Genomic DNA, 16,690 nt, shown 5'->3' with positions numbered 1-16,690 from the left:
TTTGTTTGTTTACTTTCTTCTTTTCCAAGCGAGAGGAGAGGAGATACAGACTCCCACATGTGCCTCGACCAGGATCCACCTGGCAACCCGTCTGGGGCTCATGCTTTGTCCATCTGGGGTCATGCCTGCAACTGAGCTATTTTTGGCACCTGAGGTAGAGGCTCCACAGAGCCACCCTCAGCACCAAGCGCCAATGTGCTTGAACCAATCAAGCCATGGCTCTGGGAGGGGAAGAGAGAAAGAGAAGAGGGAAGGAGGGGTGGAGAAGCAGATGGTTGCTTCTCTTATGAGCCCTGACCGGAAATTGAACCTGGAACTCTTCTAGAGCCAACCGGCTAGGGTTATTGATTTTAGAGAGAAGAGAGAGAGAGAGAGAGAAAGGGGCAGAAGAGCAGAAAATAGCAACTCATAGTCGTTGCTTCTCTTGTATGTGCCTTGACCAGGCAAGCCCTGGGTTTTGAACTGGTGACCTCAGTGTTCCAGGTTGACACTTTATCCACTGTGCCACCATAGTTCAGGCTCATGTAGCTTTTAATTCTCCCTTTTGTAGTCTATAACTCTGGCTACTGGACTGAGGAGTATCACCTGATGCTGGAGCACAAAGACTAATTTTTATCCCAAGAAAAAGCAAGTTTCAAGCTACTAACCACAATGGACACTTTGTTAGTTCAAATTTAGCTCTTCTCTCCTAAAAATCCAGACTGACCAAATCACTGCCCATTATAAGGTCTTTCCCTCATAGGATAAAGAAGGGCCACAAATGAATTTAACACTGCATCTATTTCACTTTAAATATTGATAGTTGTGAATTTTCTGTCTAACACTCACAGCATCACATGGTCTTCACCTAAACTCTGTCTCTTCTGCTCCAGCGGCTCCTTTTGGTGCTGTTGGCCTGGATGCCCATTTTCCACTGCTGTTCCATTCAGCAACTGATCATTTTGAGAACTGATACCAAGCTTCATGTCCAGGATCTCCTAAGGAAATACAAGATGAACCCTTCAGTGTGAAAGTATTGTACTTTATTTACCAATGGAATGAAGCCTCCTACACACCCAACTGTGGCACTTACTTCAATTTGTTCACCTTGTCCATCAGGTTCATCAGTGTCAAGTGCAGAAAGCTCTAACTCAATGTCCCTATCAGGCTTAGTATCGGTTGCATCTTCTGTATAATCACTCTGTAATTAAAAAAACAACACTGATTTTATAACTGAAAACTGTGGCTTCCCTTTAAAATTAAAGTGGGGATCCTAATGACTGATTTAAAAAATTATCTAAGAAATCTGAGACCACAATTTTACTGCTACTGTAAGTTTTAAAAGCAACTATCTAGCAGAAAAAGGCACATTAAAATGCACTGACATAAACCTATATGCAACAACAGCAAACAACAAATATATTAAGCATGAAGCTGATAGGAGCTTACCTCTCCATTTCTTAATTCAATTTCCTTGCTTAGGAGATTTAAAGTAAGGTGACGGCCTTCATCCAGGGAATTCCACTTCTGTTGCATAGCTAGAGCATTGGCCTCCCTCTGAAGAAGCAATGAGTTACTCTTGGCCTATGGGAGAAAAAAAGTAAAGATGACTTCTAACCACCAATCTGTTTTTTATTTAAAAATCATTATTTATTGATTCGTTTTAGAGAGAAAGGGAGGGGGAAAGAGACAAATGTTGATTTATTGTTCCTCTTACATATGCATTCATTGGTTGCTTCTTGTATTTGCCCTGACCAAGGATCGAACCCGCAACATTGGTATATCAGGACGATGCTCTAACCAACTGAGCTATCTGGCCAGGGCTAACATTGTATTTTTTTTTTTTTTAATTTAAGTGAGGGAGGGGAGACAGATTCCTGCATACGGTCAACCAGGATCTACCCAGTGACCCCCGTTCAGGGCCAATGCTTGCAACCAAGCTATTTTTAGCTCCTAAGATGAAACCATGGAGCCATCCTCAGTGCACAGGGCCAGGTTTGCTGAAACCATTCGAGCCATGGCTGTGAGAGGGGAAGAGAAAGAGACAGAGAAAGAGAAAAAGGGGGAAGGGGTGGAGAACCAGATGGTCACTTCTCCTGTGTGTCATGACCAAGAATTGAACCCAGGACTTCCATATGCTGGGTCGATGCACTACCACTGAGCCAACTGGCCAGGGCCAACATTGTATTTTTTAATTAGTCAAAGCTGAGTGACACCGAGCTTACCTGCTGAAGTTCAATGCTTAAAAGGTCTCCAGTACTGGAATGCTTTCTATGACCTGATAAGTCAGTAACAATGAATCTGTCCCTTTAAAGAGAAACATATTTATTGTAATAAAAGTGAAATAAGTAAAGCAACTAAAGCAGTAATGACTATATACTATATATGTTTTATGTAACAGGTCAATCCTGACAGTTTTAGTCATCATTCCAAATGAAAAAGTACAATTTTTTTCAAAAACTTTTTATATAGCTAAAACTAACAAAGCGCATTTTATGAATAACTGCAAATAGACTCTGTACTCTGAGAATACATACGAGTCTGAGAATAGATAATTCTAAAGAATTCAGAGTAAATTTACCGTTCAATATAGTGTGCTGATGATGTGGACTCATTACCGTAAGAACTCCACCTTGAATCAACAGCATTGACATAAGGGACATAATCTACAGAAACACAGAAAGAAACAATGACCATAAAGTGAAAAATCAGTATATAGATGTGAACAGATACTTTTCAAAAAGATCCATATTTTATCCAAATAGCCATGTTCTCCTGGCTAAACCATTTCATTCTGAATTTACTGTGGTTGTTAAATGGAGGGAAATGTTCTATACCTCACAAAGTGAGGATTAAAAAACACAGTGCTGCCTGACTAGGTGGTGGCATAGTGGATACAATGTCGGACTAGGATGCGGAGGACCCAGGTTCAAAACCCCAAGGTCACCAGCTTGAGCATGAGCTCACGGGGTCTCTGGCATGAGCATGGAATCACAGATATGACCCCATGGTCACTGGCTTGAGCAAGGGGTCACTGGTTCTGCTGTAGCTCCTGGTCAAAGTACATATGAGAAAGCAATCAATGAACAACTAAGGAGCCGCAACGAAGAATTGATGCTTCTCATCTCTCTCCCTTCCTGTCTGTCCCTCTCTCTGTTTCTCTCTCTGTGTATCAGAAAAAAAACAACAAAAAAAGTGCTAGAACATATCAGGTGAGATATTAGTTAAATGGATTACCTGATATGCTGATGGGCTTAGTTGCACTTCCTTGGGAAGCAGTGGCCTGGACAGGATCTGTGGTATGGTAACCTGTACGGGAAGATCTGGAAATTGCACCCCATTTTGAGATGATAGGTCCATCGCTAAAAGGAATTATTGGGTCTTCTTCTTTTGTCCTCCTTTGAGTTTCAAATAAATGTACTCTTCTCTTAACATCTCCACTATCTAGGTCCTGCATAAACCAAAGAAAATCACTAAAAGAACTATTGGCAATTACTTCAGCTAATATGACTACAAGCACATGCTTTCAAAAGATGTAATTAAGTTTTTTGCTAAATTTAACACTAGCTGTAGCCTTCAATGATAATCCAACATCTATTTTAAACCACCAAACTGGGGTCAATAATTTAAACATTAAATTCATTTTAGTTCAGACTTATCTAACTATAACTGCTGCTTACAGATAAGTTACAAAGCAACAATGAAGATGAAAGCATTCAATCATTCTAAAACCAGAGTCAACATGCGTAATATCCTCCCAGCCCCCCAAATCATACCATTAATACAGCATTTGAATTAGCAATCACATCTCTGGGTTCTGAATCAATGGCATTTATACAGGAGCCTATGGTGCCACAAGACCACGGAGAATAATGGGAAAGATGATCTTCTTCAAATTTTGTCCCACTCACACTCTCAGAGAGCTGATTTAAAAAAAGAAAAAGGTATAGTCAATAGTATAAAACTTAAATTTACAAACTTGTAACTAATATTAAGTTACTATAGAGGACTTCATAGTAAACAATTAAACCTTCAGTGATAATATAAAAAACTGTCATAAGTAACTAATAGTACCTTTACTGTTTATATTAATTATTTATAGAAAATAGAATACCTTCTCTTTTTACTTTGTCTTTTAAGTCCTCATACAAAAGCCCTGACTGATAGTATTAAAACCAATCAATATATTTATAGCATGCCTCTTATACAGTATGAAGTGCTCTAGAAAATGGGCGAGGGACAGACACAGAGACACACGGATTACAGCCGTATCCTAAAGTAATTTAAAATTTTGAGAAAAGAATAATGTGTATAAATAAGGAAACCTAACTAATACACCATACAGTATTAAATATAAAGAACAAAAAGAATTGAAACAAGGCTCTGAAACTAGAAGGGGAAGTAGATACATTTTTTTTAAAAGACTAAAAGGATGACGACAGAACAAGAATACTAAAGTTAGAATCACTAAATCTAGTTTATTAATTATATAGATAATTTGAAAATTCAAGGACAAAAAGGTTACATTACTTATCCCAAATCATATTACTAACTAATAGCAGATCTGAGCCTCAGGAAAGTACTTATTTCCTAAAGCATAGTATAAAAAATGTAAACAGTTTTCTATTAAGCAAGGGGCAAATCTATCACTCTGTGGACAAGATGTTTACCTGGTCTGAAGAAATCTAAGTTTGATAAGACAAATTTAGATCTAGTTTAAAAATTCAATGTCTTATTGAAATATTCATGGATGAAAATATTTGATGTCTAGGATTACGTCAAAATAATCCAGTAGGAAAAGGAAGTACAAATGAAATTAGACTAAATTGGTAATTGTGGAAGCCAACTGAGGGTACATGCGATTAATTATACTGTTCTCTTACTTCTGTTAAAAAGTCTCCTCATGAAGAGATTAAGAAACAAGTGTTATATTAGAACCTCCAGGGATGGGGAATAAACCAGAGGACTCAAAAAAAATTTTTTTTAAGTGATATTCTCTTAACTATAAAAATTCTAAAAACACTAGGGTATACTGAAATGATCCTGGTACAAAAACTTGTTTTCTAATGACAAAAACAATAATTTACAGTGATGTAAAGCACCATGAATAATACGGTAGGCATTTCTGTACCTTTTGTGAAGTAGGGAATATCTCAGATAGACCAAGATTCAAATCTCGGCTACTTATAGGCTAAATTTATTACTTGGGCAAATTACTTCTCTGAGTAGAAATATGGATAGCACCTGCCCCCTAACATTTTTGTGAAAATTAACATTATGTAATTACTTAGTACAGTGCCTGGCACAAGTAGGTGCTCAATAAATAGCAGATATAAATTTTATTATCCATAAAAACCATAAAATTAAGAACTATATTGCTAAAAGACTTTGAATTCTTAGTGGAAAAGGGACTGTGACTTAATGGTCTTCAGCATTTCACAACATCTAGCGATAGTGCTACCGTGTTTCCCCAAAAATAGAAGTGTCTTATATTAATTTTTGCTCCTAAAGATGTGCTAGGTCTTATTTTCAGGGGATGTCTTTATTTTTCCATGAACAAGAATTCACATTTATTCTTAAACAAAAAAATCAACATTTATTAATATACTGTAGTCATGTCATCACAAACATAAGCATAACCAGCCAAACTCTGAATTCCATCAAGAATTTCTTGTGACTCTATTTCCACGTAAAACAATCTACCGTTTCCCTGAAAATAAGACAATGTCTTATATTAATTTTTGCTCCTGAAGATGCGCTAGGTCTTATTTTCAGGGGAGGCCTTATATTTCTAAGCTTGAAAAAAATGCACTAGGCCTTATTTTTGGAGAAACAGGGTAACATTCAACGTTTATTGAATCAAATTCAGCTATACACCAAACCACTGCAAAATATCCACCACAGCTAACCCTGCTTTAAATGAGTGCTCTGAAGTCAGCTGTTGGGACCTATCCCTGCAACATTAAGTGATTGAAACCTTTCTTACATCAGTGCGAAAATCTACACTGAACAGAGGAGAAGGTGGTGTTGGTGACTGAGTTGCCACAGGGAGAGTTGAAGAGACAAGAGGTGCTTTCTGAGTGTGGTACTGTGCCCACTGTTCTGGCTTTCTTCTTATCTGCTCCTCGCAACTGGTCTTCAAATGACCACAAGGTTCCTAAGGGGGGGATAAAAGAAATAATCTTAATCATGTAGGGGGCAGTCAACAAATTTATGTGCTATGGAAATAATGTAAATAACATACTGAATTTTGGGGACCAAAAACAAATTACAATAGGGAAGTCATCCTAGCCTATTCTTCATACATGTAAATGAAAAGGTCAAGTATATTAAAAGTAAAATCTAGGCACACACTTTTGGAGTTTTGGAAAGTCATTTGTATGACTGTGTGGATACTGAAAACCGAGCCTGTTCCTAAAGGTTTATTTACCTTCTCATAAGTTTCTTATCCAAACAACATTTATTGAGCATTAATATGCATCAGGTCCAGTTCTAAGAGCTATGTTTTTCCTGATTTAATCCTCACAACAGCCTTATGAGGTTAAGTATTATTTCATCAAACAAAAAAAACTGACAGAGAAGTCAAGTAATTTCCCTAAGTCACATAGTAAGTAGAGGAGCCAGGATATATTCCTGGGTGGACCATTCCACTACAGCAGCATTCCTATTTCCTGCTTACCCTTGCTAAAGGCACAGAAGTCCTTGGTTCACTTGGCTGCTGACAAGCCACTGAATAATACCCATCTAAGGAGTTATATCTTTCTCTCAAAGACGTCTGATAGACAGATGAGTGCATCACATCCATTGGAGGTAAAGAATTGCTTCTAATAATGTCATCTCGTTGGTACATTGGCGGACGCCAGATGCGCCTGCTGTCATACACAGGAGCATACATTCCAGAAGGTACTGGGGGAACTGGTCCATATGGCTGCGGAGGAGGAGGTTGGTAAGGAGAATTCATTCGATCTCGAGGGGAAAATGTACTGTAATGATCAGCATATGGCATGGAAGCAGGTGGGAGGGAGGACTCTGGAACATTATTGGACCTCACAAAGCGAGGAACACAGGGAGCCACACCAGCTGGTACCGTCGGAGGTGGTGGGTAGTATCCTTGAAAATTGGAAAGAGAAATATTTAATGTAATCTAAGTAAAATCCAACATTTTATGATTAAAGTATAAAGCAGTCTTTGATGTGGAAAAATAAAATAAGCTTTGATCTTAGTTACCCCTGCTTTTGAAAACTACATCCTTTTCAAGATACCACTATATATGAAAATCATTGACATTCATTACTTTGTTCAACTGCTCTCTCTGCCCTGGCTGGAGAGCTCAGTTGAGTGTCAGCCTGAGCACAGAGGTTGCCGGTTTGATCCCTAGTCAGGGCACATACAGGAACAGATCAATATTCCTGTCTCTCTATCTCTCCCTTTTCCTTCCTTTCTTTCTAAAGTCAATAAAGAAAAAAACTTTTTTCATTTTTCCAAAGCTGGAAACAGGGAGGCAGTCAGACTCCTGCATGCACCTGACCGGGATCCACCCGGCATGCCTACCAGGGAGCGATGCTCTGCCCCTCTGGGGCGTCTCTCTGTTGCATCCAGAGCCATTCTAGCGCCTGAGGCAAAGGCCACAGAGCCATCCTCAGCGCCCGGGCAAACTTTGCTCCAATGGAGCCTTGGCTGCGGGAGGGGAAGAGAGAAACAGAGAGGAAGGAGGGGGGGAGGGGGGGAGCAGCAGATGGGTGCCTCTCCTGTGTGCCCTGGCCAGGAATTGAACCCAGGACTCCTGCACGCCAGGCCGACGCTCTACCACTGAGCCAACCGGCCAGGGCAGAAAAAAACTTTTTTAAATGCTTCTAAGGCATCTCTTGCCACAGGTTTTGAAATAAGTAATTAAAGTAACACCACTGATTCTTAACCTTGTTGCATGCTGAGGTTGAAACCTCTTTCAAAAACTATGTAAGTTATGCACTGTCTTTCCAAAACTACTCCTAAGTACATTAACCAAACATTTTGCATATCATTTCAGGGAACTTAGTGAATTCCCTGAAGCTCATCCATAAACCCTATATTTGATTCACAAGAATGAGAACTTTAAAACTATTTGTATGTAGAATTACAGATTCTTAGAGCAGGAAGAAAACTTAGGGGTCATGAAGTCCAAAGGATTATTTTTAAATGTAAATATTCTAGAGAGACATAAATGATTCACTTACTTATCTAAGAGCAACAAACTTTATCTTAGTTTTTTTTTTTCTTAGAATTATCTAAAATTACCTACCTGTCTGTGGGTACTGTGGTACTTCAAAGGGTATCTGAGTCCTTGGATCTTGAAAATACTGAATGTTTTCAGAATGCTGAGGATATACTGGTACTCTAGTTATAAATGGGCTGGATTTTGGAGGCACAGAATTCAGTTCTGTTCCAACATTAGAGGGCCCAGCTGAGGTAGCCGCTACATTACTTACAGGAGTCTTGGGTGGAGAACCAATTTTACTGGAGAGAAAATTTAACAAAGGGCAAATGATAAAATCAGTCTCTCACTCTTAAGACTTCCTCAGTAGAAATTCTTCATAAAATTATATATAGTGAAACAGCTAAGAAAAACATACTTTAGATATTTCCATAGTGACAAATAAGGCAGTAAATTCATTGTTACCTTGCATTGCTAAGTCTAAGCATCATAGTAACATATCTCTGACAAGAGCAAAAATAAATACAAACAAATCCCAGGCACTAATGTGACCCATAAATCCCTCTTCACTTGTTCTTTGAACAAAAATTTTTCCTATTGGAAATTTTTTTTTTTTTTTTTTTTTTTTTTTTTCTGAAGCTGGAAACGGGGAGAGACAGTCAGACAGACTCCCGCATGCGCCCGACCGGGATCCACCCGGCACGCCCACCAGGGGCGACGCTCTGCCCACCAGGGGGCGATGCTCTGCCCATCCTGGGCGCCGCCATGTTGCGACCAGAGCCACTCCAGCGCCTGAGGCAGAGGCCACAGAGCCAACTCCAGCGCCCGGGCCATCCTTGCTCCAATGGAGCCTCAGCTGCGGGAGGGGAAGAGAGAGACAGAGAGGAAAGCGCGGCGGAGGGGTGGAGAAGCAAATGGGCGCTTCTCCTGTGTGCCCTGGCCGGGAATCGAACCCGGGTCCTCCGCACGCTAGGCCGACGCTCTACCGCTGAGCCAACCGGCCAGGGCGGAAATTTTTTAAAATTCCTTTTCAGTAAGTTCTCAACAGAAACAATATAGTCTACCAGTAGGATTCTTTGGGACAAAGACAACAGACATGTAAAGGAAGGGTTGTTCTATTAAGAGTTAGGTTAGCTGAAATATAAACACATCGAGAAATGGCCATTTTGTCCATTTTGTTAACTGCTATATCCAGGACCTAGAACAGTTCTTGGCACACAGAAGGCACTAAGTAAATATTTGTCAAACAAATAAAATAGTTCCTGCCACACATTAAATATCTGTTGGATGAACAAAATGCCAATGAAATAGTTACTCATTATATTAATGCAAAATACACAAACTGTTTTATATATATATATATATATTTTTTTTTTTTTTACAGGGACAAAGAAAGAGTCAGAGAGAGGGATAGATAGGGACAGACAGGAACGGAGAGAGATGAGAAGCATCAATCATCAGTTTTTCGTTGCGACACCGTAGTTGTTCACTGATTGCTTTCTCTTATGTGCCATGACCGCATAACCGAGTAACCCCCCGCTCGAGCCAGAGACCTTGGTTTCCTGCTAGTGAACTTTTTGCTCAAGCCAGATGAGCCCGCACTCAAGCTGGCAACCCTGGGGTCTCGAACCTGGGTCCTTCTGCATCCCAGTTCGACGCTCTATCCACTGCGCCACTGCCTGGTCAGACTATATATATTTTTTAATATGAGAGATTTTCTTTGTTGAGACACTAAGCAATCAGCTCCACAGGATCTCATCATGGCTTTTTAAGAAGTCAAACTTTTCCCAGACAAAGTAAAGCTAAAAAAGTTCACCACCACCAAAACAGTATTACAAGAAATGTTAAAGGGATTTCTTTAAGAAGAAAAAATATAGCCCTGGCCGGTTGGCTCAGAGGTAGAGCGTCGGCTTGGCGTGCGGGGGACCCGGGTTCGATTCCCGGCCAGGGCACATAGGAGAAGCGCCCATTTGCTTCTCCACCCACCCCCTTCCTCTCTGTCTCTCTTTTCCCCTCCCGCAGCCAAGGCTCCATTGGAGCAAAGATGGCCCAGGCGCTGGGGATGGCTCCTTGGCCTCTGCCCCAGGCGCTAGAGTGGCTCTGGTCTCGGCAAAGCGACACCCTGGAGGGGCAGAGCATCGCCCCCTGGTGGGCAGAGCATCACCCCCTGGTGGGTGTGCCAGGTGGATCCCAGTCGGGCGCATGTGGGAGTCTGTCTGACTGTCTCTCCCCGTTTCCAGCTTCAGAAAAACACACACACACAAAAAAAAAGGAAGAAAAAAATATATAAATAAAAATGGCAATAACTACATACCTATCAACAACTATTTTAAATGTAAATGGATTAAATGCTCCAACAAAAAGACAGAGGGTGGCTACCTGGCTAAGAAAGCAAGACCCTGATATATGTTGCCTACAAGAGACACACACATCAGATGGAAAGACACAAACTGAAAGCAAAAGGATAGAGAAAGATATTTCATGAAAATGAAAACAAACAAACTCTGGGTTTACAAATTGAGGGACACAAAACCAAGTTGAAGTGACTTTCCAAGGTCACAACACTATTCAGTTGAATAACCAGGATGAGAACTCAAATTTTTTGGTACTTAGTGCTATTTCTGCATAAAAATTCTATTAATTACTTTTTCTCAAGAAAAATAAAAATACTCAGGCATTTCTAAAAAGTCTAAGTAACTCATATTAAGCATTTTTACCTAATACTTACTTTTCAGTTACAGACTCTGAAGAAGGCCCAGCAGCATTCTGACCATTAGTGCCAACCTTCCCCACTTTCTTCACAGCCTCCAGATTTCTCAATGCATTGTCAGCATTACGTGGGATTAGCTGGGAAACACTGTTCTCTGCATTGGGAATTCCGTTTGTACTTGGAACAATTTTCCCCGTTGTTTCAGTACTTCCTATGACAGAAATGACATTTCCGGCTGTGGTTGTGACAGTGTTGTTTACACCAACTTTATTGAGAAGAGGAAACGTTCTTACAGTTGCATTGATCTTTTTGTTCCTTAATCGATACCTGTTTTAAAAACAATCAATGTATCAGTGAATATTTCACTAAATCTTACATGCAAAAAAAAAAAGGCAATGGGAAAAAATTTAAAAAGAAGGCACTGCTCTGAAAAAGTTTCTTAAGCTAAATATCATACAGCCTACATCAAACTCTGCTATAGTAAATGCCACATGAAAATATATATGCTATTCACCTACACACATATACCTCTTCTGTAGGCACATAATACAGCAAACAAAGTACACATGTATTGAAAGAAGCCTTTTGAGAGAGTGGGAAGAGATCTGTGACTGGAATATAAAGTACACTATGTAAAAATGAAAGAGACTATACAAAATGTATATGTAGTTAGGAATGTAGAGTAAAGAGAAAAGTATATATGAGCTGAAAAATTCTTGTTACCAAATTGTTAAAGTATTATATAATTTTAAAGAAAGAAAAAAACTAAAACTCAGGTTTAAATAAACAGATTACTTTATAAGATGATACCAGAAAGGCAGGCACAGACTAAATGATTCAGGGTCTTAAAATCACAGGCTAGATTTTATAGCTTTATCCACCAGGTAATAACAAGACAGCTAAGTTGCTCATTATCTACAATGAGCCTTACAGCAAAGTTCTCCACTTTGTGGGAAGCAATGGGAGTGGGGATGGGCAACAGTAGCTGTATGGAGACTAGGTAGGAGACAACTGGACATCAAGGAAAGGGAATGACAGCTTGGACTGTAAGAGTGGAAAGAAGAAGAGTTGAGTAATATGTAGGAAGCTGACCTAACAGAACTTAGTGACTAAGACAAGCAGGTGAAATAAAGCCGACAAAGATGGTTCCTATAACATGACATGTGTTAATGGCTGGATGAGGGGACACTGAGGGAGAGCAGAATGAAAGTTAGAATAGGTGGATATGGGAATAGAAAATTAGATCAAAGTGAGTTTCAAGTGTCTAAAAACAAAAGGGAGATGTCCCTTAAGAGTTGATACAAAGGCCTGTTGTTCATTAGAAACGATGGAATAAATTTTTTGGTGAAATCTCAATGTTGTATGTTTTAGTTAAAAAACAAAACAACAAAAATTTAGACAACACATAATATAGTTTATATCCATTTAATTTTATGGTTGTGGTAAATGAACACAGAAAAAGAAATTACCCACAGTAGAAAAGGAAGATACAGGAAAAAAATATATTAAAAAGACCAAAACTCATAAAAAGAAAATGTATCTGCTCTACCATTTTACCTGGGCCTTTGCTGTTAGCTTCAATAGAACCTGAGCAAATAAGATTGCACATAGGGGTATTTTAATTCCAAACAGGTACTTAGCAGAAACATGTATTTCAACTATACAATGGCCTAAAATATGAACCCTGAAAAAGGTTCTAAGGCAGGGTCCCCAAACTTTTTACACAGGGGGCCAGTTCACTGTCTCTCAGACTGTTGAAGGGCCGGACTATAAAAAAAACTATGAACAAATCCCTATGCACACTGCACATATCTTATTTTAAAGTAAAAAAACAAAACGGGAACAAATACAATATTTAAAATAAAGAACAAGTAAATTTAAATCAACAAACTGACCAATATTTCAATGGGAACTATGCTCCTCTCACTGACCACCAATGAAAGAGGTATCCTTCCAGAAGTGCAGCAGGGGCCGGATAAATGGCCTCAGGGGGCCGCATGTGGCCCGCGGGCCATAGTTTGGGGACCCCTGTTCTAAGTCACTTATTATGTTCCTCTTGCTCCCAGAAGCAACAAAGTACTTAATTTCATCTTGGAAAATCATCATAAACTTCAAGATTGTACCTTAACACTTTCATAATGACCAAAACTTAAACCCATATGAAAGAGAATTCTCATAACTTACTTTTCAAGCTCTTCCTGAGAGTGGGCAAAAGTACAATTTGTTCCTCGTGGACACCCTCCTTGCTGTCTCAGATCTCGGCACATGCTAGTCTTATATTTGCTATTTGGCTGGGGCTACAAAAAGAAAATCAGTGTGTAGAAAAGTAAAGATTTCAGGTGTTATTCATTCTTGGGACACCAGAATTTCATGACTATACCTTTAATTCTTTATTGTTTTTAAGATTTTTAAATTTTATTTGATTTTTAGAGAGAAAAGAAAGAAAGGAAGATGGGGAGGGGCAGGAAGCATCAACTTGTAGTAGTTGCTTCTTGTATGTGCCTTGAGCATGCAAGCCTGGGGTTTAGAAACAGTGACCTCTGCATTCCAGGTCAATACTTTATCCACTGTACCACCACAGATCAGGCTACACCTTTAATTCTTTTTCACATAGAGAAGTAATTCTTGTGCTGAAACAATTACCATTCCATTGTACCCTGTTAAGAGTTATATGGTTATGTGGCATAACCCTGAGTTGGCATTTTAGACATTCCTTCCAAGGATATCTAAAACTAGTTCAAATGTTATATCTTTTTATTTGTAGGACAACACAATGCCCATGGAAATAAAATATTTTCTCATCAATTCATTGCTGTGTTAAAAATATGATACCGCCTGACCAGGTGGTGGCACAGTGGATGGAGCGTCGGACTGGGATGCAGAGGACCCAAGTTTGAGACTCCGAGGTCGCCAGCTTGGGCGCGGGCTCAGCTGGTTTGAGCAAAGGCCCACCAGCGTGGATCCAAGGTCGCTGGCTCCAGCAAGGGGTTGCTCGGTCTGCTGAAGGCCCGCGGTCAAGGCACATATGAAAAACAATCAATGAACAATTAGGGTGTTGCGGCGCACAATAAAAAACTAATGATGCTTCTCATCTATCTCCGTTCATGTCTGTCTGTCCCTGTCTATCCCTCTCTCTGACTCACTCTCTGTCTCTGTAAAAATAAATAAATAAATAAAGATATTCAGCCTGACCGGTGGTGGCACAGTGAATAGAGTATCGACCTGGGATACTGAGGTCGCCAGTTAGAAAAAAAAAAAAAAGAAAAGAAAAAAACCCAAAAATATGATACCAAAATCAGCCAATAATTTAGAAAAGCATTTAAAGGCCGTAAGTTTGATCACTTAAGTCTTCCCAGGACATGTAGAATATGGTCTCCCCTGAAAGTAAAATTTAAGAAATACCTACTTATAAACTTGAGGGTGCAACGCTCTTTTAGGCTTGGAGTTAAGTTCACACAAACAATGAGGCAAAATATAAAAAGCTAATTATACCTGCTATGATTTACATCAAAATCTAAAGTGTCATTGTTATTTCTGTGACCTTAATAAAAATAAGACATTTATCTCTCAATTAATATTTGAATATTATAATGTCTTCTAATGGAATAAGGACAGAGGATTGGAAAGATCACTTTGGAGTAGAATTGACCCCCACTCTCTCACTTACTGCCCTCATGACTTTATTTTATATTTTTATATAATTATTTTAACCAATTATTTTATAATTATCTAACCTCTTTCAACTTCAGCTTGGGAATAACAATTATCTTGCAGGCCACTGTGAGAATTAGAAATAATGTATGTAAAATACTGAATATAATAACTTAATAAACATTATCATTAGAATAAAGAATTTATACTTTACATAACTCCTTCTAAAGTACACTGAAAATATTTTAAAAATTCAAATTCCACACAATCACAAATAGAAAGCCATTGTATGATGACAATGGAAAAAAAAAACAATTTCTCCACATTAGAAAAGAATTAGACAAAATGTTTCCATAATCTATACTTGGTCAAAGGCATCTGCAGTGAACTCATATTCAAGATACTCTTCAAACTGTTGCTGTGCTATTATTTATCAGGTATACTACAACCTGAGTTTCTCCCAAAAGAATAGACAATAAAAACTTAAGAGGGAGTGGGTCACATAAAGAGTCCATTAACCAAACACCTTGTGTTAAGTGTTCAGGATGAGCCTGTTAGAGACAGCAGCACAAGCACAACAAATGTGCTTACCTGAGGCGTCTCATGGCCTTTCCTACTATAATTCTGTATGAAGTCCACAAGGCCATGAACCACTGTTTTCACAGCCACCATTGCATTTTCTAGCTGCTCCCAAGTTGGTGAAACAGCATCTAAAATAACCCACAAAGGAGAGGGGATGGAGGAGAGAATTAATTATTAGCAGAAATTCTCTCATGTCATCATGAAAAGTATAAGCAATTGAGTATTTTCCCACATACCTGGATTGGGGTCTATGTTTGCAAGGAGCTCTAAATGAGGCCTCAGTCTATTTAAGTTAGCTGGGTCACCCGTTCGTTGCAAAACAATTGTCAATTCCTGGACACTCTTTGCAAATGATTCTGGAGACTGCAGCTAACAAAGACGAGACAGAATGGTTTTTACTCTGGTTCTATATTCAAATCCTCTCACAGTCTACCCGCTAAACAGATTTTCAAGTGTCTTCAGATCCCATAGTAAGAGTATCAATGGTGAATTAGATCTTCACCTCAGAATCTGCCCTAAGAAATTCATCATTAGACACTCAGAAACCTTTATTTATAAACTGTATTAGCTCTCTGGAGTCAGAATATACATAAATGACAGATTTTGTAAACTAGGCTGCTTTTATGCTGATATCCTGAATTTACTTCCCTATTGCCTCCCTTAGTTTATTTTGAAAGTTGAAAAAATAGTAATAACAAGAAAAAAAGAATTTATAAGACTGATATATGAAAACATAGGAATCTCCAACTGGCTGCCTCTTTAGTCCTTTCAGAATATGCCAGTACTTTCCACTGTAACAACAATGATATAAATCAGCATCTCCAATGTCACAAACCTTATCAATAATAGACTGCATGTGTGATTTATGCGCCAAGTCACCATACAGAAGTGAGGACCACTGCTCAGGTGAAATTCGGAGGCCTGCTTCCATAGCAATATGAACTATTTGGGCATCATGTTCTCTGCGTAATGCCTCATAACTCCGAAATTCTTCCTTTAGCTGCATCAGAGAAGAGTCTTCATCCCTTTTGGTAACCTAATCAATAGAAATGAGAAAAACCCAACTCATCAGAACTGGTCAAATCTCCCCCTGCCCCCAACCAAATCTTTTATGGGGGTGTGGGGTTGGGGGAACCTACTACATAGCAGATATCACAAAAACATGGGACAAAGAAGAAAATGTCCTTACCACAAATTCTTTTTGGAACAAAGCAGAACTTATATAACCTAATATACAGTCCTGCCTTCCTCCAAAGAGCTCAGCAGCTGGTAGGGAAGAGATATAAAATTACAGTATAGGTGCTATCATAACGCTCTATGGCAGCAATTTTCAAATAGTGTGCAAGAATTTTTTTTTTTTTCATTTTTCTGAAGCTGGAAACAGGGAGAGACAGTCAGACAGACTCCCTCATGCGCTCGACCGGGATCCACCCGGCACGCCCACCAGGGGCGATGCTCTGCCCACCAGGGGGCGATGCTCTGCCCATCCTGGGCGTCGCCATATTGCGACCAGAGCCACTCTAGCGCCTGGGGCAGAGGCCAAGGAGCCATCCCCAGCGCCCGGGCCATCTTTGCTC

At 39.4% G+C, this 16,690-nt stretch overlaps 1 protein-coding gene and 1 non-coding gene across 4 annotated transcripts in view; both read right to left on the bottom strand.

Annotated features, from left to right (window-relative positions):
- RC3H2 (ring finger and CCCH-type domains 2) overlaps positions 1-16,690 on the bottom strand; it is a 57,097-nt gene that overhangs the window by 5,683 nt on the left and 34,724 nt on the right. For 2 of the 3 annotated variants that reach the window (XM_066256297.1, XM_066256296.1), the window contains 15 exons: positions 15,949-16,149; positions 15,350-15,482; positions 15,123-15,241; positions 13,065-13,177; positions 10,899-11,207; positions 8,258-8,472; positions 6,659-7,089; positions 5,966-6,136; positions 3,756-3,902; positions 3,217-3,430; positions 2,561-2,645; positions 2,205-2,286; positions 1,429-1,563; positions 1,073-1,180; positions 829-977 (listed from right to left, as the gene is read on the bottom strand). In XM_066256297.1, the coding sequence (XP_066112394.1) occupies positions 829-977; positions 1,073-1,180; positions 1,429-1,563; positions 2,205-2,286; positions 2,561-2,645; positions 3,217-3,430; positions 3,756-3,902; positions 5,966-6,136; positions 6,659-7,089; positions 8,258-8,472; positions 10,899-11,207; positions 13,065-13,177; positions 15,123-15,241; positions 15,350-15,482; positions 15,949-16,149 (2,612 nt within the window). The remainder of the gene's footprint in view (positions 1-828; positions 978-1,072; positions 1,181-1,428; positions 1,564-2,204; positions 2,287-2,560; positions 2,646-3,216; positions 3,431-3,755; positions 3,903-5,965; positions 6,137-6,658; positions 7,090-8,257; positions 8,473-10,898; positions 11,208-13,064; positions 13,178-15,122; positions 15,242-15,349; positions 15,483-15,948; positions 16,150-16,690) is intronic. The other variant, XM_066256298.1, reaches the window with a different exon arrangement.
- On the bottom strand, positions 15,556-15,666 carry LOC136327586 (small nucleolar RNA SNORD90). Its single transcript, XR_010729773.1, has one exon. It is a non-coding gene; the product is annotated as a small nucleolar RNA SNORD90 (small nucleolar RNA).

The sequence above is a fragment of the Saccopteryx bilineata genome, chromosome 2, assembly GCF_036850765.1.
Source record: "Saccopteryx bilineata isolate mSacBil1 chromosome 2, mSacBil1_pri_phased_curated, whole genome shotgun sequence".
Lineage (NCBI taxonomy): Eukaryota > Metazoa > Chordata > Mammalia > Chiroptera > Emballonuridae > Saccopteryx > Saccopteryx bilineata.
Note: the sequence above shows the minus strand (reverse complement) of the source record. Positions and strands in the feature narration are given on the sequence as shown.